This window comes from Myotis myotis, unplaced genomic scaffold (genome assembly GCF_014108235.1).
Source record: "Myotis myotis isolate mMyoMyo1 unplaced genomic scaffold, mMyoMyo1.p scaffold_m19_p_1, whole genome shotgun sequence".
NCBI lineage: Eukaryota > Metazoa > Chordata > Mammalia > Chiroptera > Vespertilionidae > Myotis > Myotis myotis.
Window position 1 is genome coordinate 124,974,758 of NW_023416313.1, and position 27,799 is coordinate 125,002,556.

The following is a 27,799-nucleotide window of genomic DNA, read 5'->3' on the forward strand; positions in this document are numbered from 1 at the left end:
ATCAGTATCTTCTGACTTCTTTTATAGTAGAATATATATTAATTAAAAGCATATTTCCTTCTTAGAGGATGTTACTAATTATTTCTGTAAAAAGATCATTTTGTTCCCACATTTGATAAATGTGGTGTTAAAAATACAAGTGTTGGAAGTCCAGGGAAAGAAGTAACAAATTTTAATATTTTTCTATTGTCCACTCAGCAAGATGAAATAATACTTATTAAAGAAAAGCATACTTTACCCTTTACTGAGAACCTCTGAACATGTGGGGATAATAGGCAATTAAGAGTATTTAGTTATACAGGGAAGCATATGTACCTGTGTAACTTGGCTTTCGTGTGGTACTTAATATGCCTCAGCTTCATCCTTCATATCCAGGATGCCTAGGTATCACCAGCAGGTTTATGAGCTCTAATCTAGTAAAGCACTCTAATGAGAATTCTGTTAAAAAAAAAAAAAAGAAAGGAAATCTGCTGTTACTTTCTAGATTTATCTGGTTGTATCTTCCCAGAGATCACTGTAACCATGATGCTATTGCTCATCTCTTAGCTGTTTAAAACTCCCTTATGCTTTTCTCTTAGTATTCTTAGTCCTCCTCTGAGTACCAACCAGAACTCAGCCATATATAAGGAAAGCAAAAGAAGATAAGGAAGAGGAATTAAGCAACAGTAAAAAGACCATGAGGAGTCAGACCTCAATCCGAATCCTACTTAGGGCAAGTGACTTAAACTTACTAAGCTTCACTTTCCCTATAAAATAGACATTATAATATATCTTTAGAATGTAGATTGTGTCTGGTAGAGTGTGAGCAGAGTGATTAAAACTTGAACTAAATAACTTCCCTCTTCTCTCTGTCATTTCTGCCATGTAAATAGTAGAGCATGCTTTAGTGTCTATCAAAGATCCACCTTACCATAACCAGACTGCTGAGTCCCAAAAATTAAATAGCATAAATAACTATATATCAAGAGTGTAAACATTTTGTAAAGAGACAGTAAATATTTCGGGCTTTGCAGGCTTTACAGTCTCTGTCACAACTACTCAATTCTGCTGTTATAGGGCATAAGCAGCTATGGACAATATGTAAGTGAATTAGTGTAACTATATTAATAAAATTATTTACAAAAGCAGGTAGTAGGTAGAATTTGCCCCCAAGACTATGGTTTTCCAAGCCCTAATCGGTATTATCTTTGCACAGAGATTTCATAGTTTAAATGCAATTTTCCTTTTTAAAAATGAACTTAGTGAAAGATACCTCAGTATGAGTTGAACAGTAGAGTCACAAAGTTGTTTTCCAAAATTAAAAAACTATTATTGTAGAAGATAACGGATTTTGTATACCACAGTTTAACATTACAACTTTGCTTTAATGCTTACCATACTTTAAATATATATATATATTTTATTGATTTTTACAGAGAGGAAGGGAGAGGGATAGAGAGTTAGAAACATCGATGAGAGAGAAATATCATCAGCTGCCTCCTGCACACCCCCTACTGGGGATGTGCCCGCAACCAAGGTATATGCCCTTGACCAGAATCGAACCTGGGACCCTTCAGTCTGCAGGCCTACGCTCTATCCACTGAGCCTAACCAGTTAGGGCAGTGGTTGGCAAACTGCGGCTCGCAAGCCACCTGCGGCTCTTTGGCCCCTTGAGTGTGGCTCTTCACAAAATACCACGTGCAGGCGCACACATACAGTGCGATTGAAATTTCGTGGCCCATGTGCAGAAGTCAGTTTTCAACCTGGGTGAGTCTATTTTGAAGAAGTGGCGTTAGAAGTGGGGGGTGTCGGTCAGGCGACAGGAGACCTGGCGCAGGCGGGCTGCGGGATACACAGTGCGGGGAGGTGCGCACGATTCATGCATGAGATGAGTGAGCCAATCAGTCTCAGCAGTCTCATTGTGCAGTGGTTAGTGCTAGTCGTGTTCACAAATCACGCACAGGTGACGAAAGATAGACAAAACAAGTATACAAGACGAGTGTGGATGGGAGAGTTGGAAGGGGTCGACCTCGGCGAATGTACCTCAGTCAGATTGAGGACGTTTTTAGCAAAGGCCAGCTTAGGAGTGCCCTAATTAAGTTAATAACAATGTACCTACCTATATAGTTTAAGTTTAAAAAATTTGGCTCTCAAAAGAAATTTCAATCATTGTACTGTTGATATTTGGCTCTGTTGACTAATGAGTTTGCTGGCCTCTGGGTTAGGGCATGCTTACCATACTTTTTAATACTAAACAGTAAAGACTTGGTCTCACCAAAAATTTAGATAAGTCATACTGACAATGGTCAATGAATAATAACAAAAGATTGACTTTTGTATTCTCGTTTGGAAAACCATGGTGTGTTTTGGCTATGTAAAATTTATGAGGATTGCTCTGTAAAGAAACTATCCCTGTATGTGTATTTCCCAAAATTATTTAATCACAGAATTCCTTTCATAACACCTAATGATATCCCTATAACTACTATTCAGAGGACAGTAGTCTGAGACTATCTAGTTAAGATTGGGAAATTAAGAGCTGGAAACTTTGACTTATGAAAGATCATGCAGTTTCTTGGCAGCAATTCTGGAAAAGGTACTTGCATCTTTTCCTCATGCTTGTAGAGAGTCTACTTTTTCTTAAGTTTCCTTTTGCTCTTAGCTTTTAAAAAAGCTATTATTTGAGCCCAAGCTGGTTTTGCTTAGTGGGTAGAGATTCGGCCTGTGGACTGAAGGGTCCCTGGTTGGATTCCCATCAAGGGCACTAACCTTGGTGTGCGGGAGGCAACTAATCAATGTGTCAGTCTCATATCAATCAATGTTTCTGTCTCTCCTCCTTCCTTCAATGGAAAAATAATCCTCAGGTGAAGATTAACAACAACAACAAAAAAGCTATTGTTTGAAAATAATTTCAAACTTACAGAAAAGAAAAGGAGTATTACACCCGTATTTACCTATTATTAACATTTTGCCCCACTGCCTTTACGATTTTTTTTTCACACACTTTCTGTCATTCCTGCACACATGTATTTTTTTTCAAGCCATTTGAGAGTAAGTTGCCTATATCATGAACTTAAATATTTCAGTGGTGGGGGAGGGGTAATCTTTTTATGATGATGACATTTCTTAAGATCACAGTCCCTTTGATTTTTTTTTTTTTAAATGGATATCATTTGGGGTTTGTCTGATGTTTTCTCAGTTAGATTTAGGTTTTGCATTCCTAGCTAGAATATTACAGAAAAGATGCCGTACTTTCATGGCATCACATCTGAAGGCACATATATCTATCTATCAGTGCTGGGGTGGGGCATGCGGCCTGAGTTCCCCCGTCAAGCCCTGCTGGCAGGGGGCACAGCCTGAGGTCACCTGTCAAGCTCTCTCAGGCGGGGCACATGGCCTGAGGTCCCCCATCAAGCCCCACCAGGTTGGGGGCACAGCCTCAGGTCTCCTGCCCTGGCCCAGCAGCACGCAGGCTCAGGTCCCTAATGATTGCAGCCATTCTTGTGTTATGGAATCCCTGCTTCTGCTGTAGGCACAGCCATCTTGACTATTAGATGATCAATTTGCATATTCCCTCTTTATTATATATTAGAGGCCCGGTGCACAAAAATTTGTGCACTCGGGAGGGTCCCTCAGCCTGGCCTGTGCCCTCTCGCAGTCTGGGACCCCTCGGGGATGACCACCTGCTGGCTTAGGCCCACTTCCTGGGGGAGGGGGGGGGGATTGGACCTAAGCTGGCAGTCAGACATCCCTCTGGCAGCCTGGGAGCCCTTGGGGGATGTCCACTTGCCAGCGGGGAGCAGGCCTAAGCTGCAGTTGGACATCCTTAGCGCTGCTGAGGAGACGGGAGAGGCTCCCGCCACCACCGCTGTACTGGCAGCCGTCAGCCTGGCTTGTGGCTGAGCAGAGCTCCACCTGTGGGAGCACACTGACCACCAGAAGCAGCTCCTGCATTGAGCATCTGCCCACTGGTGGTCAGTGTGTGTCTTAGTGACCAGTCTTTGCCAGTTGTTCTGCTGTTAGGGTCAATTTGCATATTACCCTTTTATTATATAGGAGTGCCTGGCCAGCCTGGGTGAGGGGCTAATGGCTGTTTGCAGGCTGGCCACAGCCCCTTCAGTGTGGGGGTCCCCACTGGGGTGCCTGGCCAGCCTGGGTGAGTGGCTGATGGCTATTTGTAGGCTGGCTACAGCCCTTTCAGGGGGGGTGGGGTCCCTGCTGGGGTGCCTGGCCAGCCTGGGTGAGGGGCTGATGGCTGTTTGCAGGCTGGTCAAGCCCCCCAGTGGGGACCCTCACCCCATGAGGGTGTGGCCAGCCTGGGTGAGGGGCTGATGGCTGTTTGCAGGCTGGCTACAGCCCTTTCAGGGTGGGGGTCACTGCTAGGGTGCCTGGCCAGCCTGGGTGAGGGGCTGATGGCTGTTTGCAGGCTGGTCAAGCCCCCCAGTGGGGACCCTCACCCCATGAGGGTGTGGCCAGCCTGGGTGAGGGGCTGATGGCTGTTAATGGCTGGCCACAGCCCTTTCAGGGTGAGGGTTCCCCCTGGGGTGCCTGGCCAGCCTGGGTGAGGGGCTGAGGGCCGTTTGCAGGCTGGCCACAGCCACTTCAGAGGGGGGGTTCCTGCTGGGGTGCCTGGCCAGTCTGGGTGAGGGGTTGAAGGCTGTGTGCAGGCTCGCTAAGCCCCCTAGCGGGGACCCTCACCCCATGAGGGTATGGCCAGCCTGGGTGAGGGGTTGATGGCTGTTTGTAGGCTGGCCAGAACCCCCAGCCACCCAAGCTCCCAGTGGAGGCTGGCTGGAAGCAGGTGTCTGGGATTTATTTATCTTCTATAATTGAAACTTTGTTGCCATGAGCGGAGGCCACAGCCAGCTCAGGGCAGGCGGGAAGCTTGGCTTCCTCCATCGCCCAGGCAACCAAGTCTCCTGCTTGCTCCAGCTCCTTGGCTGCTGGCTGCCATCTTGGTTGGGTTAATTATCATACTGTCGCTCTGATTGGCTGGTGGGCGTGGCTTAGGGTGTAGCGAAGGTGCGGCCAATTAGCATCTTTGTCTTTTATTAGTGTAGACTAGTGGCCCATTTCACGAAAATTTGCGCAATAGGCCTTCCTTCCCCTGGCTACCGACACCAGTTTTCCTCTGGTACCCAGGACCCAGGCCTTTGGTCCAGCCGCAGCAGTGAGGCTTGGCTTCTTCACTCCGGCAGCTCCCAGCCTCTCCTTTTTTTTTTCAGCTGCTTGAGCTGAGGCCAGGGCTGGCTGGAAGCCTGGAGCTCCCCAAGCCTCCTGCTCACTCCAGCTCCATGGCCGCCCCCATCTTCAGTCGTCTTCAGTATTCGCTCCGCACCTGCGTATGCAAATTAACTGCCATCTTTGTTGGGTTAATTTGCATAGTCGCTCTGATTGGCTGGTGAGTGTAGCAGAGTAACATTTCAAGAATTTTTACCTGGAGCTCCAGTGGCGCAATCGGTTAGCGTGCGGTACTTATAAGAATTTTTACCATGGCTCTGGCTGGTGGGCTCACTGGTTGAGCCTCAAGCAATGAACCAGAAGGTCACAGTTCAATTCTCAGTCAGGGCGCACATGCCCTGATTATATGGGCTTGATCCCCAGTAGTGGGGGTGCAGGATGCAGCCAATCAGTGATTGTCTATCATCATTGATGTTTCTATTTCTCCCTTCTCTGAAATCAGTTGAAAATATATATTTAAAAAATGTTTTTAAAAAAAAGTTTCCAGTTCAATTCCAGTCAGAGCCCATGCCCACTTGTGGGCTGATCAGTGTTTCACTTACATTGATGTTTCTCTCCCTCCCCCTTCCTCTCTCTAAAAATCAATAAAAATATTTTTAAAACATTAAAATAATAATTTTTGCCATGACCACCCAAATACCCAGAAATTAAATTCTACTTGATTTATCATATACCTCTCCATCTCTACATCCACCTTATTTTTTTTTTTTTGATGCATTTAAAAATAAATTGCAGGCATCAATGCATGTTTCTCTAAATATTTTAGCCTATGTATTAACTCAAGTTCAGTATTTGTTCACTCTTTTCTTTTGAGGTTAAATTTCTTTCAAAGAAACTCATAAATGTTTAGTGTATATTTGCTGAACTTTAACAAAATTATATACTAGCAAAACCCAACCCTCATCAAGATATGGAACATTATTATCCAAGAAAATTCCACTTCCCAAGCAATTCTTGCCACCACTACCTAGAAACAGCTTCTGTTTTGATTTTCTTTTACCATAGATTAATTTTGCTTATTATAAAAACTCATATAAATAGGCTCAAAGACTATCAGCTCTCTTGTGTAAAACTATTTTTACTCAACCCAATGTTTGGAAATGGTTTATTCCCTTTTTTTGCTCAGTAGTGTTTAATTCTATTATACCACAATTTATCATCTGTCCTCCTGTTTATGGACATTTGGATTGTTTCCACTTTGGAGGTATCCACTAATAAAAGAGAAACATGCAAATTAACCATCACTCCAACACTCCGCTATACCCACACACCATGCCCACCAGCCAATCAGGAGTGAATATGCAAACCAACTAAGATGGTGGCCATGGAGCCGGAGCGAGCAGGAGGATTGGGTTGCCTCCGGCAGTGGAGGAAGCCAAGCTTCCCACCTGCCCTGGTCGACCCTGGGCTCCACTCAAGGCTACAAAGTTTCAATTATAGAAGATAAATAAATCCCAGATACCTGCTTCCAGCCTGCCCTGGCCTCTGCTCAAGGAGGCGCTGAAAAAAAAAAAATAGGAGAGGCTGGGAGTTTGGGTCACCGGGGGGCATGGCCAGCCTGAAAACGGCCATCAGCCCCTCACCCAGGCTGGCCAGGCACCCCAGCGGGACCCCGCCCCACCCCCCCCGAAAGGGCTGTGGCCAGCCTGCAAACAGCCTTCAGCTCCTCACCCAGGATGGCCACACCCCCATGGGTGAGGGTCCCCGCTGGGTGGCTTGGCCAGCCTGAAAATGGCCCTCAGCCCCTCACCCAGGCTGGCCAGGCACCCCAGCAGGACCCCCACCCTGATCCAGTACATCTTTCAGGGCAAACCAGTTGGCCCCCACCCATGCACCAGGCCTCTATCCTATATAATAAAAGGGTAATATTCAAATTGCCACTAACAGCAGAGCGACTGGGAATGACTGGTCACTATGACACACACTGACCACCAGGGGGCAGATGCTCAATGCAGGAGCCGCCCCCTGGTGACCAGTTTGCTTCCACAGACGGAGCTCTGCTCAGCCACAAGCCAGGCTGATGGCTGCCAGCACAGCAGTGGTGGTGGGAGCCTCTCCCACCTCCTCAGCAGCACTAAGGATGTCCAAATGCAGCTTAGGCCTGCTCCCCGCAGGCAAGTGGACATCCCCCGAGGGCTCCCGGGCTGCCAGAGGGATGTCTGACTGCCAGCTAGGCCCGATCCCCTGGGGAACGGGACTAAGTCAGCAGGTGGACATCCCCCGAGGGGTTCCAGACTTCGAGAGGGCACAGGCTGGGCTGAGGGACCTCCTCCCCCTCAAGTGGACAAATTTTTGTGCACTGTGCCTCTAGTTATGAATAAAACTGTATGAGCATTCTTATTCAAGTTTTTTTGTGGACTTGTGTTTTCATTTCTGTTGGGGAAATACCCAGGAGCAGGCCATGTGGAATGTGTCTTTGGTTTTATAATATCCACCACATCTTTTTCTCACTAGCAGTGTGTGAGAGTTCTAGTTATCCCACATCCTCATCATCATTTGATGTTGTCAGCCCTTTCCATTTTAGCTACTCTAGTGGGTGGATAGTGGGAGAGCTGTAAGGAATGGTCTGTAAAGTTGATTTCACTTGAAGGTGAGAGAGCAAGCTATTTTTTTACAAGCTATTCTATATAATCCTATATAATAAAAGCCTAATATACTAAATGTCCGATCGATCGTTTGACCAGTCGCTATGACGTGCACTGAACACCAGGGGCCAGATGCTTCGACCAGTAGGTTAGCTTGCTGGTGGGGTCCAGCCGATCGGGACTGGGCTAGATGGTCCAGACATGCCCTAGAGCCCTCCTGTAGTCCCTCCCGGCTGGCCAACCTCCTGCGGTCCGTCTCCACCTGGTCAGTCTCTATCAGCCCAATCTGGACTGTGGGAGATGGATCGGACACGCTCTGGAGCCCTCCAACAGTTCCAATCATGCACCAGTCGGATCCCTCGGCCTGGCCTGCGCGCTCTCGCAATCCAGGACCCCTCGGGGGATGTCGGAGAGTCAGTTACCGCCTGATCCCCGCAGGCCAGGCCAAGGGATCCCACCGGGGCACGAACCCAAGCACCTGGCCTCTAATTTCTTATACTAGATTCCTTGACAAAGAGCAAAGAATCTAGTATGACAAGCAGAATGAGTGAAGAGGAGAATAGTAAATGATGTCAGAGGAGTAATAAGGAAAGGGAATGCAAATCATGTAGGACCTTCTAAGTAATTTTAAGAACTTTGACTTTTCTGAGTGAAGAGGAAAATAACTGGAATAGTTTGAATGGAAGAATGGTATGATTTGACTTATATATTAACAAAGCAGTAGAAGAAAAGAAAAATGAAAGCATGAAAACCAGTTAGAAGGCTATTATAATGAGCCAGGCAAGAGTTGGGTGTTTGGATGTAGGAAAACTAAGATGTAAAAAAACTGGAACAGTGTTCTGCATTAGGAATTGATGGTTTGGTTTTAGAAATGTCATTAGAAAATAGAGAAAAAAATAATTCAGCCTAGCCTAGCCATATTGTTCAAGTAGCAATGGAGTCTAGCTCTACATGTATAAATAATCTGGAGTTTAAACTTAAGTGTCTTTTTATTTAGTCATCACTTATTTCCCTGTAAGGAATTTTTATACATTATTGTTGCTTTTAATAAGCTGTTTTTAATTCAGTAACCAAAAGGTCTAAATGTGATCTTAATTGTTGTTATGGCTACGTGTTAAGGTCATAATTTGCTTAAATAAAAGTTTATTGAATACATGACCATAATTTAATCTTTGTTTATGAATTCTCAACAATATAACCTTGAATCGCTCGTTTGTAGTTTGGTAAATATTTATTAGAACTTATTACAGAGTAAGGAGAATTTCTTGTATATTTTTAAAAATATGTTTTTGTTGATTTCAGAGAGGAAGAAAGAGGGAGAGATAGAAGCATCAGTGATGAGAGAGAATCATTGATTGCCTGGTTTCTGCACGCCCCCCCCTCCCCCACTGGGGGTTACCAGGAATCGAACCCTGACCACCTGGTTCATAGGTTGATGCTCAACCACTGAGCACACCAGCCAGGCTTATCTTTTGTATTTTTACATGCATTCTGTTTAGACTGACCCTCTCATTTTTCTATAATGACATTTTAATAGAATCTGCAATAAGGCAAAACACAGTACTAGATACTGAGTAGGTTACCAAGGTAATCTTATTTAGTCTTCATCCTTAAAAGAATTTAGAGTTTCCAACTACTACAGGAGAATACATTTTTAAAAGGAAAGGATACAAAGATTAACTAGACATAGTATCTAACCTCTTAAGGAGCTCAAATTTTGGAGATGAGTATGTACACAAATATTACAGCACAATTTCTAAGTAGAGAATATAATGATAAAAGGGTAATATGCTAATTAGATGGGACATCCTTCCTGATGAAGCCAGGACCGGAGGGAAGCCAGCCCAGGTCCCGGGTGCCTGCTGGCGGCCAGAGAAGGAACGCCCGGGTGCTGGAGGGAAGCCAGTGCTGGCAGCCAGGGGATGGAAGGCCTGCTCTTGTATCAATTTCGTGTATCAGGCCTCTAGTAGTAGTATAGATGCACAAATTAGGTAAAGCAGAGGAAAGATAAACATAATTTGATGGTGGGGTAGAGGCATTGAATGGTAGTATCAGCAGAGATGAGCAAAGGCACACAGCAGATGTTTAAGACACATTTTCAATGCTGTCCCTTCAGATTTTATCAGCAGATACCTAATGCCACTATTATTTAATCAATAAAATCTTTTCTGGCTTCTCAAATTTAAATGATATGCCCTGTTTACAGCCTGAAAATGCAGTTTTTCAAGGGTAAGCAAAAGTAACAGTACAGTAAAGGAGTAAACATTAACTGCTAGAGAGAAGAGAGGGAAAGATGGGTAAGAAATATCTATAGTAATAAAAGGGTAATATGCCAATTAGACTGGACATCTTCCGGACATCCTTCCAGACAAAGCCACAGTGGCAGGGGCCAAGGCAGAGGCAGTTAGGGGCGATCAGGCCAGCAGGGGAGCAGTTAGGGGGTGATCAGGCTGGCAGGGGTGGGCAGTTAGGGGCGATCAGGCCTGCAGGCAGGCAAGTGGTTAGGAGCCAGCGGTCCTGGATTGCAAGAGGGATGTCCAGCTGCTGGTTTAGGCCCAAACCGGCAGTCGGACATCCCCTGAGGGGTCCTGGATTGGGGAGGGTGCAGGCTGGGCTGAGGAGACCGCCCCCCCCCCCCCCCGCGCAAATTTCATGCACCGGGCCTCTAGTCTATATATATATATATATATAATGCAAATAAACCAAACAGCAGAACAATTGGTCACTATGAAGTGCACTGACCACCAGGGGATGTGCACGGAACTTGGTGGGTGTCAGCTGCTGTGGGATGGTGGAACAGGTGAGCAGGGGCGCCAGACCAAAGCGAGGCACTGGTCGCTATCATCGAGGCGAGCTTCTGATGGTTACTGAAAAGCCCGGCCCTCACACATGCTGCCATCGCCAGCCCCGCTCACACCCACTCCCGGCGCCGGTGCCCCATCACTCGTCGACATTAGCAGGTGCAAGCAGTGACTGCTGGCCCCGATCGCCACTCAGGGCTTCTCCACCTCCCCCTGCTCCTGAGGGGCAATGGGGGCAGCAGCTCCTGCTCGCACCCGCTGATGGTGCTGGCCCTGCTTGCACCAGCTTTTGGTGCTGGCCCCAATTGTAATGCACCATCAACGGGTGCGAACGGGGCTGGCGCCATCAGTGCATGGGAGCGCTGCGACGGGAACAGCGGCAGTGGGAGCAAGACTGCTGGCAGATAGGAGACCGAGGCAGGAGGGACCAATACCCATCCCCATGCCCACTGCAGCCTCGCGACCCACAGTGCCTTTCAAGGTACAGAAATTCGTGCACTGGGCCGTGTGTGTGTGTGTGTGTGTGTGTGTGTGTGTGTGTGTGTATAAAATTTTAAATGTGGGTAGCAAAGTGAGTTTCTGGGCTTGGGGTCTTATGAGGAAGCTATGGTTCTTTCTTGCATCTCTGTCTCTAAAACTCATGCTCTTCCAATGCTCTTAGGGAGGCTGAAGTAACAAAAGTGAAAGATCGTGGTGCCCAGTTTCACAATAGCAAGGTTCATGGAGACATGAAAGTGTGTCACTGAACTTTCTAAAGATCATTGTTGAGACTTGTTTATATTCTATTAGTGTTTATATTGCTGTTTGTAGGAAACATCTATAATTATTTAAAGTTATTTAATTATAAGTTATGGTTCATCTGATTCGATGTTATATAAGCTTGAATATTAAAAAATTATTTTTTTGAAATTTATTTTTATTGATTTTTTACAGAGAGGAAGGGAGAGAGATAGAGAGTTAGAAACATCAATGAGAGGGAAACATTGATTAGCTGCCTCCTGCATACCCCCAACTGGGGATGTGCCCGCAACCGAGGTACATGCCCTTGACTGGAATCGAACCTGGGACCTTTCAGTCCACAGGCCGACGCTCTATCCACTGAGCCAAACTGGTTACGGCTAAAAACTTTTTTAGATTGTTTATTTACTTTGTTCCTTAAGATCAGACTTAATCGAGAGTTTATGCCTCTGTTATTTTATGAAAAATTAGAATTGTTCTTCGTTCTGGGGTGTTTAATTTGTAAAATGCCACTGAACCTAATTGTTATAAGCATTCTATAATATAAAGAAACTACCTACCTAAAGTGTCAAGCTAGTGTTCTTCACTAAGTGTTTTTCAACATAGCTTTCTCTCCTGAACTTAAAACAATCTTTTAACTAGCTCCCATTCCTGCAGATCCTAGCTTAAATGTCACTTTGCACTAGTGAAAGTGATACTGTCCTTGAAATCCTTTTCCTATTTATATTTCCTTTAACACATTGTACTTTTCCTTTATAGCACTTATCAACTTTACAATTTATTTTTAAGGACTCTTTTATTGGTATCTCTCTCCCCTACTAGAGTTTAAACTCTGCAATGTCAAGAACAGTGTCTATTTTATTTACCATTGTTCCTAGTGCCAGGCACTCCATAAATGCATTTTAAGTTACTTAATGAACAAGATGTCCTGCTCTTTTATCTCTCGTTTTTGTTCTATACCAGCATTTCCCAAAATATATATTAAAAGTTCTCCATGAACTATTAATAGATATTTTCTGAAAGAAATGATTCTGTGGTCATAGGTTTGGAATGGCTATATGAAGAATCACAGTTTACATTAGCATGTTAAAATCTCTCAGTTTTAAAGTAGAAAAATCTAAATTTAGAATCTAGCATTCTCTACTTTTTTTTTTTTTTTTTTTTACTATCAAACTCTTTATTCTATGATAAAGGAACATTTTTAATCATTAAGGAAAGTGATTTTATATATGACATTTAAGCTCCCTTTCCCTCCTCATACAAAAACAATTCAAATATAAACATAGATTTAGCATTCTAAATTTGAGCATTCTATTGAAAATGCAAACTAACCACTGATTCAAACTGGCCAAGGCAAGATAGGTGATTTTAAAATTCAAAAGGGATGTTAAGTTACTACAAGGAATGATGGGAATATATGTTGTTGTAACCTCATATACCCTTTGAGCACTTCCATTTGTAAGTTGTCCTATATACACTTTAACAAGTCCACAACAATGTCTTGTATATAATAGTGCAGGAGTGGTTTTTGCAGCATTCCTGAAGGATTGGCATTTAGGTTGTTCATACAAGTTTAATGTTTAACCCTTTTGTTTTTTTTCTTATCAGTGTCTAGTTAAGTAAATTATGGAATCTCTATATAGTGGAATACAGTGCAGCTGTTGTGAAATCTGTAGAAGTGTTAGTATGGAAAGATCTCCAGAATATATCAAGTAAACCAAGGGGTAAAGCTCTGTATGTTGCATAGAATACTATCTGTAAGTAAATACACACACATACACACACACACACACACACACACACACACACACACACACGAGGCCCAGTGCATGAAAATTCATGTACTGGCAAGTGGGGTGTCCCTTCAACCTAGCCTGCCCCCTTTCACAGTCTGGGAGCCTTTAGGGGAGGCCCATGGGGAGCAGGCCTAAGCCGCAGTCTGGCCTCCTTCTGCGGGAGGTGACTGCGCCCATCTGGGGAAGGCGCTTCCCCCATCACCCCACACTGTTGATGCTGCCAGCCTCCATGGCCACCTGCCCTCGGCCCTTGCAGCCGCTGCAGCTTTGTCCGGAAGGACGTTCAGGAGACGTCCGGTCTATCTGGTCTAATCAGCATATTACCCTTTTATTAGTATACTAGAGGCCCGGTGCACAATGCACTGGGGGGTGGTGTTCCCTCAGCCCAGTCTGCCCCTCTCACAGTCTGGGAGCCCTCAGTGGATGTCCTACTGATGGCCACAGTCTAGCAGCAGAGGCTTGGAGCAGGCGTCCCATGTGTGTGTGTCTGTGTGTATGTGTGTATGTGTCTGCTGGGGCCTGCCCCTAGCCGCACCACGTAGGCTCAGAGCAGTTGCTGTGTGTGTGTGTGTGTGTGTGTGTGTGTGTGTGTGTGTGTCTGTCTGCTGGGGGCCTGCCCCCAGCCACACCGTGGAGGCTTGGAGCAGGCACCCCTCTGTGTTGATCTCTCAGGCTCCTGGCCTCCACTGCGTGTTGTACTCTCCTTTGAGCTGTGGCCACGGTGGGGTGCTGCCTGCAGGCCGCGCTTTCCTGCTTACAGATCGCCTGATTGCCGCGGAGACCCGGGGGCAGGCCCTCCTGGGTGCTGCCTAAAGCCGCACTTTCCTGCTCTCAGATTGCCATGGGGTCCCGGCTGGGTGCGGGGCTTAGGCGGCACACGGGGGTCCTGGCTGGGGGTGGGGTTTAGGCGGCACATGGGAGTCCCGGCTGGGGTGGGGCTTAGGCGGCACACGGGGGTCCCGGCTGGGGGCGGCGCAGAGCTTAGGTGGCACACGGGGGTCCCGGCTGGGGGCGGGGCTTAGGCGGCACACGGGGCCCGGATGGCAGCTCGCGCTGTCCTGCCCTGCCTGCAATATGCAAATTTGCCATCTTTGTTGGCAGCTAATTTGCATATCATGCTGATTAGACAATGCGAGGCATAGCAAAGGTACGGTCAATTACCATCTTTGTCTATTATTAGATAGGATCTATCTATCTATCTTTAACAGAGGCTACTTAGGAGGACTGGATTTTTTGTTTTCATACTGTTGGAATGTTTTTCATCCTTGAACTTTTATTTTATATACTTAAGAAAACAGTTAAAATTTAATAAAATGTTTACCAAAATTCAGTGATTATAAGGCTATATGAGAACTTCGTATTTTGATGGCAGTTGGTAGTTTCACAAACTGGCAAAATCATCCTTCATGGTGACTAAATCAAAGCTTATTTTGAGCAACTGTTATATGACACACATCATATTAACCATTTTATATACACTTACTTACCTTATTTAAATCTCTAACCAAGCCTATCACGTAGATTCTATTTCTCACTTACTGGAAGAAATAGATTTAGAAGACTGAAGTATCTTGTCAAGAGACATAAAACTCCAGAGCCTATGCTTTCAATCCCTATACTTTAGTATTGTTCAAAAGGGGTCTGAAAATTAGATTTTTGTTTTTTTAAGGTTATTATTCCAGACAAAAGACCAGGTTTGAATCTGTATCCATTTCATCAAGTAAAAATAGTGTATTCACTATCCTTCTTTGAAAATATCATATTAGTATGGAAGTGAGTAGGCGATTAGAATCAAAATATTTTTTAGCCATAGCCTGCTCTGTTCATAGAAGTTTAATGTTTTAACCCTTTTGTTTTGAATTTCCTCTGTAAAATGCAAACTTGAAATAACAGTTTTAGTCAGCTTTTGGAATTTTGTATAATTTAACTGTTAATTTCAATGGAATACTCTTTTTTAATATGAAGAAATGTACAATGTGTCGAAAAAAATCTTTCTAACTAAAATACTTGTACTACTAACTCTATTGTTATCAACATCCTTTGAAGACTACTAAAGTCCCTCTATTTTAGAAACAAATGAACAAAAGTCTCTTTATAATGCTATACATTCTGTTGGCTTTTTAAAAAAATACATAAACTTACCTATTTCCCCCTCTTTTTAGGAACACCATCTTCAACGGGCTATTTCAGCACAGCAAGTGTATGGCGAGAAGAGGGATAATATGGTTATACCTGTCCCAGAGGCAGAAAGTAATATTGCTTACTATGAGTCTATATATCCTGGGGAATTTAAGATGCCAAAGCAGCTCATTCACATACAGCGTAAGTATCTACTCTCTTAATAATTACCCTATCTAATAAAAGAGAAACACGGTAATTAGCGTACATCCGCTACCCTTCCCATTGGCTAATCAGCGAGATATGCAAATTAACTGCCAGCCAAGATGGCCGCTGGCAGCCAGGCAGCTTGAAACTAACATGAGGCTTGCTTGCTTCAGTGATGGAGGAAACCAACGTTCCCCGCCTGCCTTGCCGGCCTCTGAGCTTGCAGTTTGAAACATAGCTACAAATATAGAAGCTAAACAAAACCCCAGAAACCTGCTTTCAGCGAGCCGGGATCTCAGAGCTGGAGTTGATACAGTGTTTCGATTATAGAACCCAAACAAACCAGATACCTGCTTTCAGCAGCAGAGGCCTCAGAGCTGGGGTCAGAGCTAAAACTGGCCCAGAATAAAAAAGAAAAAAAGGAGCAGTTGGGAGCTTCAGTTACCCGCCAGCCTGAAAACCGCCCTCAGCCCCTCACCCAGACTGGCCAGGCACCCCAGTGGGGACCCCCACCCTGAAGGGGGTGTGACCAGCTGCAAACAGCCATCATCCCCTCACCCAGGCTGGCCAGGCACCCCAGTGGGGACCCCCATCCTGATCCAGGACACCCTTCAGGGCAAACCAGCCGACCCCCACCCATGCACCAGGCCTCTATCCTATATAGTAAAAGGGTAATATGCCTCCCAGCACCAGGATCAGCGGAGCCGCGAGGCCGCCTGGCACCGGGATCAGCATGACAGGGGGCAGTGCCCAAACCCCCTGATCGCCCTGCGGCTCTGTGTGTGACGGGGCGGGGCCACAACCTCCCTATCCTCCCTGCTCTGTTCGTGACAGGGGAAGGCGCCCCAACCCCCTGATCAGCCCTGCTCTGTGCCTGATAGGGGGGAGCTCCCCAACCCCCTGATCGCCCTGCGGCTCTGTGTGTGACAGCGTGTGGCGCCCCAACCTCTCCTCCCCCCACGGGCCCTGCTCCATGTGTGACGGGGTAGAGCCATAACCTCCCCATCAGCCCTGCCCTGAGTGTGACAGTGGCAGCGCCCCAACCCCCTTATCGGCCCTGCTCTGTGGGTTATAGAGGGCGGCGCCCCAACCTCCTCATCCGCCCTGCTGTGTGTGTGACAGGGTGCGGTGCCCCAACTCCCCTATTGGCCCTACTCTGTGAGTGACAGGGGAGATCTCCCCAACCCCCTGATTGACTCTGCTCTGTATGTGACAGGGTACGGAGCCCCAACCCCCTGATTGGCCCTGCTCTGTGCGTGATGGGGTGGCGCCGCAACCTCCCCATCGACCCTGCCTTGAGTGTGACAGGGGCCGGTGCCCTAACCCCCCAATCGGCCCTACCCTGAGCGTGACTGAGGGTGGCATCGCAACCTCTCAATCCGCCCTGCTCTGTGCATGACGGGGCGGCGCCCCAAATCCCCAATCGGCCTTGCTCTGAGCCCGACCAGGGGCTGCACCTAGGGATTGGGCATGCCCTCTGCCACCTGGGAGCAGGCCTAAGCCAGCAGGTCGTTATCTCCCGAGGGGTCCCCGAATGCGAGAGGGCACAGGCCAGGCTGAGGGACCCCCCCACCCCCCCGAGTGCACAAATTTTTGTGCACCGGGCCTCTAGTCCTATATAATAAAAGGGTAATATGCAAGCTGACCCTAATGGCGGAACGACCAGACTGACTGCTCAACCAATCACTATGAGGCGCACTGACCACCTCTCAGTCCCATTCCCTGGCTGTCAGCCTCCTATTGCCCGATGGCAAATGGGGAACCACCCAGCAGCAGGGGGTGGGGCCAACTGCAGGCAGCCGGGGAAAGATGGCCCTAATCACAGGCCAGGCCTTGGGACCGTATCCGCACATGAATTTCATGCACCAGGCCTCTAGTATTTTCTATATTTATCTTCCAATGTAACCCTTGACAGATTTTTATCTGTTCAAGGCCATTTTCGGTACCCATTTCATTGACCAGCATTAATGAGATGAGCATTATTAAAGCCCATTTTCAACTTTTAAAATTGTGTTTGAGATTTCTGCCGGACAAAAATGATACCATTTTTATCCTAGATTTTTAGTTCCATCTCAACATGGGATCTTATGCTACTTTACACGAATGGTATAAATGATATGCCTCAGATATAGAAATGGTTTTCTTACTGTTCAGAAACTGTAATGTTAATAGTCTTAAAGAACATCTTAATGTCAGTCAGGAATTGGCAAACTTTCTGTAAAGGTTCAAATAGTAAATGTTTTAGGCTTTGTGAGTCTTTTCTGTCATTTGTTGCATGTATTCAACTCTGCTGTATTTTGTAAGGCAACATCAACAATAAACAATACATAAACAAATGGACATGGTTGTGTTCCCATACAACTTTATTGACCAAAAAAAAGATGGCAACCCAGTATTGGCCCGTAGGCCATATTTGCCAGTCCTTGATCTGCGTTTCTAATTTTTTTTTAATTTAGTTTTCTAATTGTTTTACTTGGTAGTGATAGGTTCTTCATTAGAAATTATCTATCTTTTTTAATGATTTTATTGATTTCAGGGAGAGGAAGGGAGAGCGATAGAAACATCAATGATGAGAGAGAATCATTGATTGGCTGCCTCCTGCACACCTCTTACTGGGAACTGAGTCCGTAACCCAGGCATGTGCCCTGACCGGAAATCGAACCGTGACCTCGTCGTTCGTGGATCAATGCTCAACCACTGAGCACACTGACTGAGCTAGAAATGATTTTTCAATAGCTATCAATAGCTATCAATAGCTATCAAAGATGATGCTATATAGCTGAGAGCTTGTAGATTAAAGGAATATGTACTGTATATTTCATTCTCTTAATTCCCAAGTAGTTGACAACTTAAAACATAGTTGATTGGTACTAAGGTAAAATTGCAACAGCTTTCATTGTTGTCTTGCTGACCTTTATAATCAAGAGGTTTTTCCAGGGGACTTTCTAAACTTTATTCCCGACAATATAAATCTATTTTGTTTTTTATTATTCTTTCTAAGGACACTGAGAAACTAGTTTTTATCTCATTAACTACTTTTCTAACTCATTTAACTTTTTCTCCACATGATCTAGTTTTTGTCCTGAGTTTTAAACATTTATTTTATTATTTCTTAAATATAAAAACCAAAAGTAAACATAGTGGCCATATTGGTTCTTATCAGTACTATACTGGCAGTTGATTTGATTTTAAGTTTATTAATCCTCTCATGAAAAATCTGTACAATCACCACAGATAAAGTCACTGAAGAATCTTTACTCCTTTTTACAGCACCAGCATTGACCTTTGCAGTCCCCCTGCCTTTCTTCATTCTGTTCTTATGTTCCTTTTGATGTTTTCTCGAGGTCTTCTTTTCAAACAGGCCATGTCTTGTAAGTCTATGTTTGGGTTCATTTTTCTTTGTATAATCCAGGGAATCAAATTATGCCAAAGCCAGTTGTCTTACACTCACTACCAAAATGGATTCTGAATCCAAATATAAAGATGGCATCTGTTGTGGTCTTGTACATTTTGGCTAGTTTTTTTCAAACTTTTGTGTTAAGTACTATTGTCTTCCCTTGGCAAAGGACATCAATGACCATGTGTTTCTGCTGAAATAGTTTGTTGGTCAGGAACTTCCTGGTCTGGATAGTTATGTCGTTCATGATGGCAGCCCATCTTCGAGCAGCCAGGGAGTAAAAGAGCTGGCTCATGTCTACTTCATTATGTTGAACACCTGAAACTGTCATAGCCAGAGTGACTTTAAATTCCTGAATCCATTTTTTAGTCCAGAATGCCTTTTGTTTCACAAAATCTTGGCCCATAACATTTCAGGCCCTAGCTATTCCCTCAGAGATATTTCTAGAGGCTGCAAGTCCAAGATCAGGGTGCCAGCATGGCAGGTGTGGTCTCTCTTTCAGACCACAGACTTCTTGTTATGTCCTCGCATGGTGCAAAGGGGCATTTGATATTTTTAACTTGTGATATTTTTTCATCTTTAACTCTAATTTGCACCTAACCATATTGATTTCCTTTAGAAAAGAATAATAATTTCACTTAAAGGTTACTTTGAAATGAACCAAATAAGTGTCATGTATTTTCTTGCCCACTCACATAATTTATTGCTCATAAGGCACAGACACGGACATTTTAAACAAATTTGTTCAATATTAGAGCCTAAAAGTTAGTTCTCTGGAAAATCACCTCTATCTGTAAGTTATAAATCTGATCTTCTATATATATTTACTAGAGCCACATTGTATTCCACAGCCACAGACTATATTATCTTACAAATGCATGCTTTTAGGTTAAAACAGGATTAAGATAAAATTACATTAATCAATTTACACTATCAAAAAAAATTTGCATGTTTTACAAATACACTGCTTATTGATGACTAAAATCCACAAAACATTTTGCTGGTATGAATGAATTAAATTCTGGTTAGAAAAGTCAAAAGCTATATTTAAAAAGAAATTGACTTTGCTGACTTTGGAGAATCTCAAATCTATTCTTATCTTCAATTGGCTTAGGAAAGAGATCTTAATTTACTCTCTTATATCTAGTCAGAGCTTAAAAGCAAGAAACCCATATAAAAATCATTATTCCCTTTAGTTTCATCCTCTAGGTACCTTCTAATCTAATTCACTGAGTACTGCTCAACATTCCTTGATCCAAGGAGTATTAAAATGTTTCTCTTTTGATTGGTGACCTGTAAAACTTCTAGATTACACAGTTAGGACTTCTCCTTTCCTATTTATACTGGAAGAAAGGACAAAACAGTTCTGACCTGAAGACAGAAACAATTCTCTCTCTCCCTTTCCCATGCACTTGGGTTTCAAAGCTCTGCTGTTAATCCTCAAAGGAAACATTTTCTAAAAGGTCTTAATAGAGGAGAACCAAGATGGTGGCATAAGTAAACACCTATACTTGCTGCCTCTCACAACCACATCAAAATCACAACTAAAAGGCAGAACAGTGACCACCCAGAACTGCGGGAAAGCTGGCTGAGTGGAAGTTCCACAACTGGAGAGGTGAAAAAAGCACATTAAGACTGGTAAGAGGTGCAGAGGGGCAGAAAATGCTGGCACCTGAATGTGCTGCTCTTTTAATTGGGAGGAAGATACAAGCTCCCGCTTGCTCTGAAATCCAGTTCCGGACAAGTCTCTGGGGGACGCAGACACATATGGGGAGAAACTGGACTGTCTGGCATCAGGACAGGAACACAAGGGCAGCTTTCTCACAGAAGTGCTTGCAGCGATCATTGTTCCTGTATGGGGGTACGGGATGTGGAGACCTGGGGACCACTCCAGTGCAGGGCTGACTGGCAGCCATTACTGTTTGCTCCGCCCAGGTGATTCCCAGAGACCTGCCCCACCCAATTTAAAACCCCACCCACGCTGTGCGCATCGGCTTTTGCATATGAATGGCCTGTCCTTTTTTCACTTAAAACCTGTCAAACTGCAGCTGGGTAAGAGAACCCCAGAACTTCCAAAAGAAGGTGCGGCAGCAGCAGCCTGCCTTGCATCACTGCTGGGCCTCATCTGGGCACTTCCAAACCCCATACAAAAAGGAGGAATCTGCAAATCTCTAGCTCTTGCTAGGCGGCCCCAGACAGAGGCTGACCTTGCACCTCCTTGGAGATCCAAGAGCCAGTGTACCCAGTGGTCAGAGTGAGACCATACCGGATTACAACTCTTCACATCCATAAGTGACACACTCAAGGGACAGACTCAGTGAGCACCAAAGCCCCACTGAAGCAAGTCCTGCTCTATAAGGGTGTGTCCTGCACAACAGATCTTCCATTGTAGACACAGCTGGTCATCACAGCCAATTGGCCTGGAGGTCAATTCCTCCCAGTGATACCAACAGCAGTCAAGGGTTAACTACAACAAGACTGTGCAAACAGCCCACAAAGGGGTGCACCAAGAGCATCCACCTCAGGTGACTAGGGAGGCTGAGCCACTGGGCCCTATAGGACACCTACCACACAAGGCCACTCTATCAACTCAAGGAGACTTAGCAGCTACACAGTACATAGAAACAAACACAGGGAAGGAGCCAAAATGTGGAGACAGAGAAACATGTCACAAATGAAAGAAATGGAGGAAAGCAAAATACTGGATATAGAGTTCAAAACCACAGTTATAAGGTTACTCAAGAATCTTCTAGAAACCTCCGAGGAACTTAGTGAGACTTTCAAGGATCTTAATAAGAATGCCCCCAAAAATGGAAAAGGACCAGTTCAGAAATAGAACATACCCTGAGTGAAATAAATAATATACAGAGATCCAACAGCAGACTTGAGGATCCCAAGAATCAAGTCAAAGATTTGGAATACGAAGAAGCAAAAAACACCCAACCAGAAAAGCAAAAAGAAAAAAGAATCGAAAAATATGAAATAGTGCAAGGAGCCTCTGGGACAACTTCAAGCCTACCAACATCCGAATTATGGGGTTCCAGAAGAGAGAGAGCAAGATATTGAAAACCTATTTGAAGAAATAATGACAGGAAACTTCCCCTACCTGGTGAAAGAAATAGACTTACAAGTCCAGGAAGCACAGAGAACCCCAAACAAAAGGAACCCAAAGAGACCACACCAAGACACATCATAATTAAAATGCCAACAGTTAAAGACAAAATCTTAAAAGCAGCAAGAGAGAAACAGTTACCTACAAGGGAGTACCCATACTACTGTTAGCTGATTTCTCAATAGAAACTATGCAGGCCTGAAGGGAGTGATAAATAGCAAGAACCTACAACCAAGATTACCCAGCAAAGCTATCATTTAGAATTGAACGTCAGATAAAGAGCTTCACAGACAAGAAGAAGCTAAAGGAGTTCATCACCACCAAACCAGTATTATTTGAAATGCTGAAATGTATTCTCTAAGAACAGGAAGAAGAAGAAAAAGGTAAAGATGAAGAGTTATGAATAACAAAGTGACAACAAATACGTATCTATCAACAAGTAAACCTAAAAAACAAAATGAATAAAAAACCTGATGAACAGAACAGACTGGTGAATGTAATAGAATCAGGGGCATGGATGGGGAGCAGACTTACAATTCTTGGGGGAAAGGGGCTGTGGGGGGTGTGGGAAGAGATGGGACAAAGAGCTTACACCTATGAGTTCAGTGTGTGGAGGAGGCCTGGAGTGGGATGGGAACTGGGTGGAGGGGAGCTATGGGGAGAAAAAATAGGAACATCTGTAATAATTTGAACAATAAAGATTTATAAAACAAATAAAAGGTCTTGATATGTGTGTGTTTGTGTGTGTGTGTGTGTGTGTGTGTATGTGTGTAGATATAGACATGCATTTCTAGTTCCACTAGAAGAGCAAGAAGCAAAAAATATTCAGTAGCAATGAACACACCTAGCACTTAATTTTTAATCTCTTCCCTACTAAATGGAACCAAGAATCTATGATGAAGTGGCTGATGTCAGTGACTGGGACAGGGTAGGCACAAGATGAACCTGGAACATCTTTTCATGCCAGAAATTAAGTACACAGGAGTTTCCACTAATTCTGGGACAATGTAAGTGGAAAATTTTAAGTACAGCAGTGAATTATAATTGAAAAACTAAGAATTCATGAGGCCAACATGATGACAAATGGATGAGTGGTGGATAAGAGTGCCTCTCATGCTTTTACTGTGGAATGCCAAGAGCTGAATGGTACATGTGAAGAGAGTGCTGCATTTGGGAAATTATTTTCACAATTAACATGGTCAAGATTGGATCACATAAAAATCAGTATGTGCTCAGTATAAGAGGAAATTTTGAGGTGCAGGATATTTGCATGGTATTAAGTTCTCAAACTGCTTATCAGTTACAAGGATGGAAAAAATACAGTGGAGTAATCAGGCAGTTTCTTGAATGTGATCAAAATTATCATCAGTCACGAACAACAGATGAACATTGTGTGCCTTTAGTTGTATCCTGAGGAATATTAAAAATTGAGTATGCAATATGCCAGCCAATACTACATAATCTAATCACAGTGAGGGGGAAAATCAGACAAGGTGAGAAATGTGATGATAATAAATAATAATAAAATAATATCCTGGGAAGAGGATATTTTTTCTTCAAAAAATATCAATGTCTTAAAAGACAAAGCATTGATTGTATAGTAGAACAGAGGGAGTATAGTCAGTAATATTGCGATAACTATGTATGGTGCCAGGTGGGTACTAGATTTATTGGGGGTGATCACTGTAATTTATATAATTGTCTAATTACTATGCTATATGCCTAAAACTAAAATAATTATGAATGTCAACTATAATTGAAAATTAAAATTTTAAACAGACAAAGAAAGGCTGTGGAATTGTTCAGATTTAAATTGGCTAAAGAGACAACAATGAAGCTAATCCTAGACTGTTTCTGTGCTGGAGGGAGAAAATGTTATAAATTATTAGATAGATGACAAAGTGGAATATAGGCAGGACTTTAAATTGTATGAGTGTAAATTTATGAAGTTGATGACTGTACTGTTAAATATACTCTTATGTATTTGGCAGTAAAGAACCATGTATATTACTCTTTGATGACTCAAAAAATTGTGTGTGTGTGTGTGTGTGTGTGTGTGTAGAGAGAGAGAGAGCACGCACATGTAAATGATAAAACACAGAGTAAAATTTCAACATTGATTGAATTTGGGTAAAGATTTGTAGGTGTTCTTATACTATTTTTATTTTGCAGCTTTTATAAGTTTAAACTTACTTATAAATAAAAATATTTTAAAAAATAGATTTGTGTAGAGCAGTGGTTCTCAACCTTCCTAATGCCGTGACCCTTTAATACAGTTCCTCATGTTGTGGTGACCCCCAACCATAAAATTATTTTCGTTGCTACTTCATAACTGTAATTTTGCTACTGTTATGAATCGTAATGTAAATATCTGATATGCAGGATGTATTTTCATTGTTACAAATTGAACATAATGAAAGCATAGTGATTAATCACAGAAACAATATGTAATTAAATATGTGTTTTCCGATGGTCTTAGGCGACCCTGTGAAAGGGTCGTTTGACCCCCAAAGGGGTCGCGACCCACAGGTGAGAACCGCTGATGTGGAGCTCATATTTTTACTAGAGGCCTGGTGCATGAAATTCATGAACGGGTAGGGTCCCTAGGCCTGGCCGGCGATCAGGGCTGCAGGCTGGGGGCAGCTCCTGCATTGAGTGACTGCCCCACTGTTGGTCAGTGCATGTCATAGCAAGCGGTTGAGCGGCCTTAGCATATCATTTGCATATTACACTTTGATTGGTTAAAAGGATAACCAGACGACCAGACACTTAGCATATTAGGCTTTTATTACATAGGATTGCCTCTCAGAATAAATGTATCCTGTCTTTATACCCTCAGTCTGAAAAATTACATATTTTCTCCTTCCCTTTGCCTGCCTCCACTTCCCACTACAGCATACATTCTTCCCCCATTATTATTCTGGTACTACTTTCTGGCAGATAAACTCTATGGCATGAACCACAGAGCTTTATCTACAAAGGATTTCATATCTTGGATTTGAGAACTTTCAATTGTGGGATTCTCCACTTATTGTCCCCCAGATACATTTTAGAAGCGACACCAAGTTTTCTCTCTTAGAAATACTATAATGAAGTTGAAAGAATTTCCTGGTTTGGCTAGCCTGTGATAATTTTCTTTTCTTCAGTATAAGGCAAAGTTGTCAAATACCTACCATCCCATAGTAAATATCACTATTATGAAAGTCTTTTCTGTTGCTCAGACTTACTTCAAGGAGTTTTGCAAGTAGATATTAACTAATCATTGAGAGTTAGTATTTGAGTTGAAACCTTGAATAGTGTGCCTTCCTTTCAGTCAGGGATTATATTCTGTTCCTAATCCACATTTTGTGCCATTTCATTTCACTATTTTCTTTTTATGTTTTAAAAATACTACCTGGAGTTATAGACATACTCACCCATACACACTTAGTCTGAACCACAATATGGCATTTGTTACATAGACATTCATATACGTTTCATCTCTATCACTGATCTCTTAAGTCTGAGGGCAAGTACCATGGTTTGTGCCACTCTATTTAAAATAATCAATTTATATATAAACACACACACATACATATATAGGGTGGGGGGAGAGACTTCCTTTTGCTAACTTCATTGTCTATAGTATTTTCTCTCTGTACATTATAAAGAGTGTCCCAAAATTCACGCAAGAAGTAATTTTGATAGAAAACACGTTTATAATTAAAAATTGTAAATTTTTTATTGATTCATAAAGTATACAGTATAGGGTTATGTATGGAGTAGCATATTCGGGTAAATGACCTCCACGGCTTTGCTTGCACATACGCACTCTTTTGTTGAAATTTTCCATGACCATTTTGCGTAAATGTGGCAGCATTTCATTGATACAGCGCTCAATTTCCTCCTTCAAGGCGAGGGTGGTCGTGGGCTTGTTGGCATAAACCTTAGACTTCAAAAAACCCCAAAGAAAAAAGTCCAATGGCGTTAAATCACATGATCTGGACGGCCAATTCTGACCACCAAAACGGGAAATTACATGACCAGGAAATGACTCATGCAGTAATTGAATTGTTTCTTGGGCTGTATGGCATGTGGCACCGTCTTGAAACCACATGTCGTCCACATCCATATCTTGCAATTTAGGCACAAAAAACTGGATTATCATGTCGCGATAGTGAGCACCATTAACTGTTACTGCCTGAGCAGCGCATTTCGGTCATGGAAAATTTCAACAAAAGAGTGTGTATGTGCCAGCAAAGCCGTGGAGGCCATTTACCCAATATACTATTCCATACATAACCCTATACTGTATACTTTATGAATCAATACAAAATTTACACTTTTTAATTATAAACGTGTTTTCTATAAAAATTACTAATTGCGTGAATTTTGGGACACCCTTTATTTTGTTTAACCATATACATATCTGTGTTTGTCCCTATCCAATATTTTTAAAGGATTCAGCTTCTATAGTATGGCTCCCATTATTTAATATTGATTGGCTAGCTAGGTCTCTATTTTAATTGGCAGAACTTACTTAGAAAAGACAACCTATTGCCCTTATTCTCTTTATACCCTGTTTCCTACTTTGAACACAGTCAATAACATGGCCCAGAAAATTAGAAGACAGTCCTATTTCTGGGACCATGATAAATATATTACATCTTTATAGCTGTGGTTGAGCTGTTAGAATTGCAGTCCTGGCTGGAGCTAAATTATACTTTAATCATTGCCTAAGAATTTATTTTAGTCAAATGAAATCCTAAAGTGAATTTTTTCATGTTAGCTTTTCTCTAGGGTTTTAATACTTTATACCTGAACAAGAATTGGCTCTTTATATTTTAAGATCTTAGATATATTTGTACCAACTAAAAGAATAGCTTCTTGCAGAGGCAATAGCAATTTAACTCTCAAATACTGTTAATTTTAGTGGGAAACAAACTGAGATCCCTGGGATAGAAATTTCCCTTTCCAGTCTTAATTCTGTTCCCTGATATGTTGGACATGACTTGTCATTGATGATGTATTGTATGCCAGAAGTATGCCAGATATATTTTGATAATGCAAAAGTAAGTTGGTATTAGATGAGCTTGTTTAGTTTTTATGATAAATTAAGTTTTGTAAATGTGATTTGATTTTATAAATAAATTTTATACTGGAGGATGCAGAAGCAATGTCTAAATGAGACCCTAAAAATATGCCCTTACGAAGGCAGAACATTGCTAGATGGTCCCTATCAGTTTGGTTTTCTGGATTATTTAGATCACCGCTCTTCAATAGAACTTTTAATGATGATGGAAATGGTCTATAATCTTTGCCATCTGGTACATCACTAGGCATATGTTGCTATTTTGGCTTGAAATGTGGCTAATGTGACTGAGGTACTGAGTTTTTAATTTAGTTCATTGAAATCTAATTAGTCACACATGCAACAACACAAATATGGATTATCTTGGTTAGGGACAAGAAAAACAAGTGTTTTTAATCCAGCAGTCAAAGTTCTAATCCACTTTGAGATCTCTAAAAGCTCTGTTTCCATAGCAGTAACAAATAGAATAAGATCAGAAAAAATCAATGGAGGAAATAAGAGTGCAAAGAGAACCAAGATGTTGGCATAGGTAAACACCTTACTTGCTGCCTCCCACAACCACATCAAAATTACAACTAAAATACAGAACAGCTATCATCCAGAACCGGAAAACTGGCTGAATGGAAGTACTACAACTAGAGAAGTAAAGAAGAAAGCACACTGAGACAGGTAGGAGATGCGGAACGGGCTGGTCTGGCACCCAAGTGTGTGGCTTTTTAATTAGGAGGGAGATTGCGGAGACCACCAGGAGCAG

General features: G+C 43.1%; 1 protein-coding gene across 14 annotated transcripts in view; it reads left to right on the plus strand.

Annotated features, from left to right (window-relative positions):
- EPC1 (enhancer of polycomb homolog 1) overlaps positions 1–27,799 on the plus strand; it is a 125,189-nt gene that overhangs the window by 73,000 nt on the left and 24,390 nt on the right. For 11 of the 14 annotated variants that reach the window (XR_004974202.1, XR_004974201.1, XM_036351015.1 and 8 more), the window contains one exon: positions 15,303–15,462. Coding sequence is in view for 12 of the 14 variants with exons in the window: in XM_036350986.1 (XP_036206879.1) it covers positions 15,303–15,462 (160 nt within the window). In the remaining 2 variants the exon portion in view is untranslated. Of the gene's footprint in view, positions 1–578; positions 713–12,948; positions 13,102–15,302; positions 15,463–27,799 lie in introns of those variants that run through there. The other 3 variants (XM_036350966.1, XM_036351035.1, XM_036350975.1) reach the window with 3 other exon arrangements.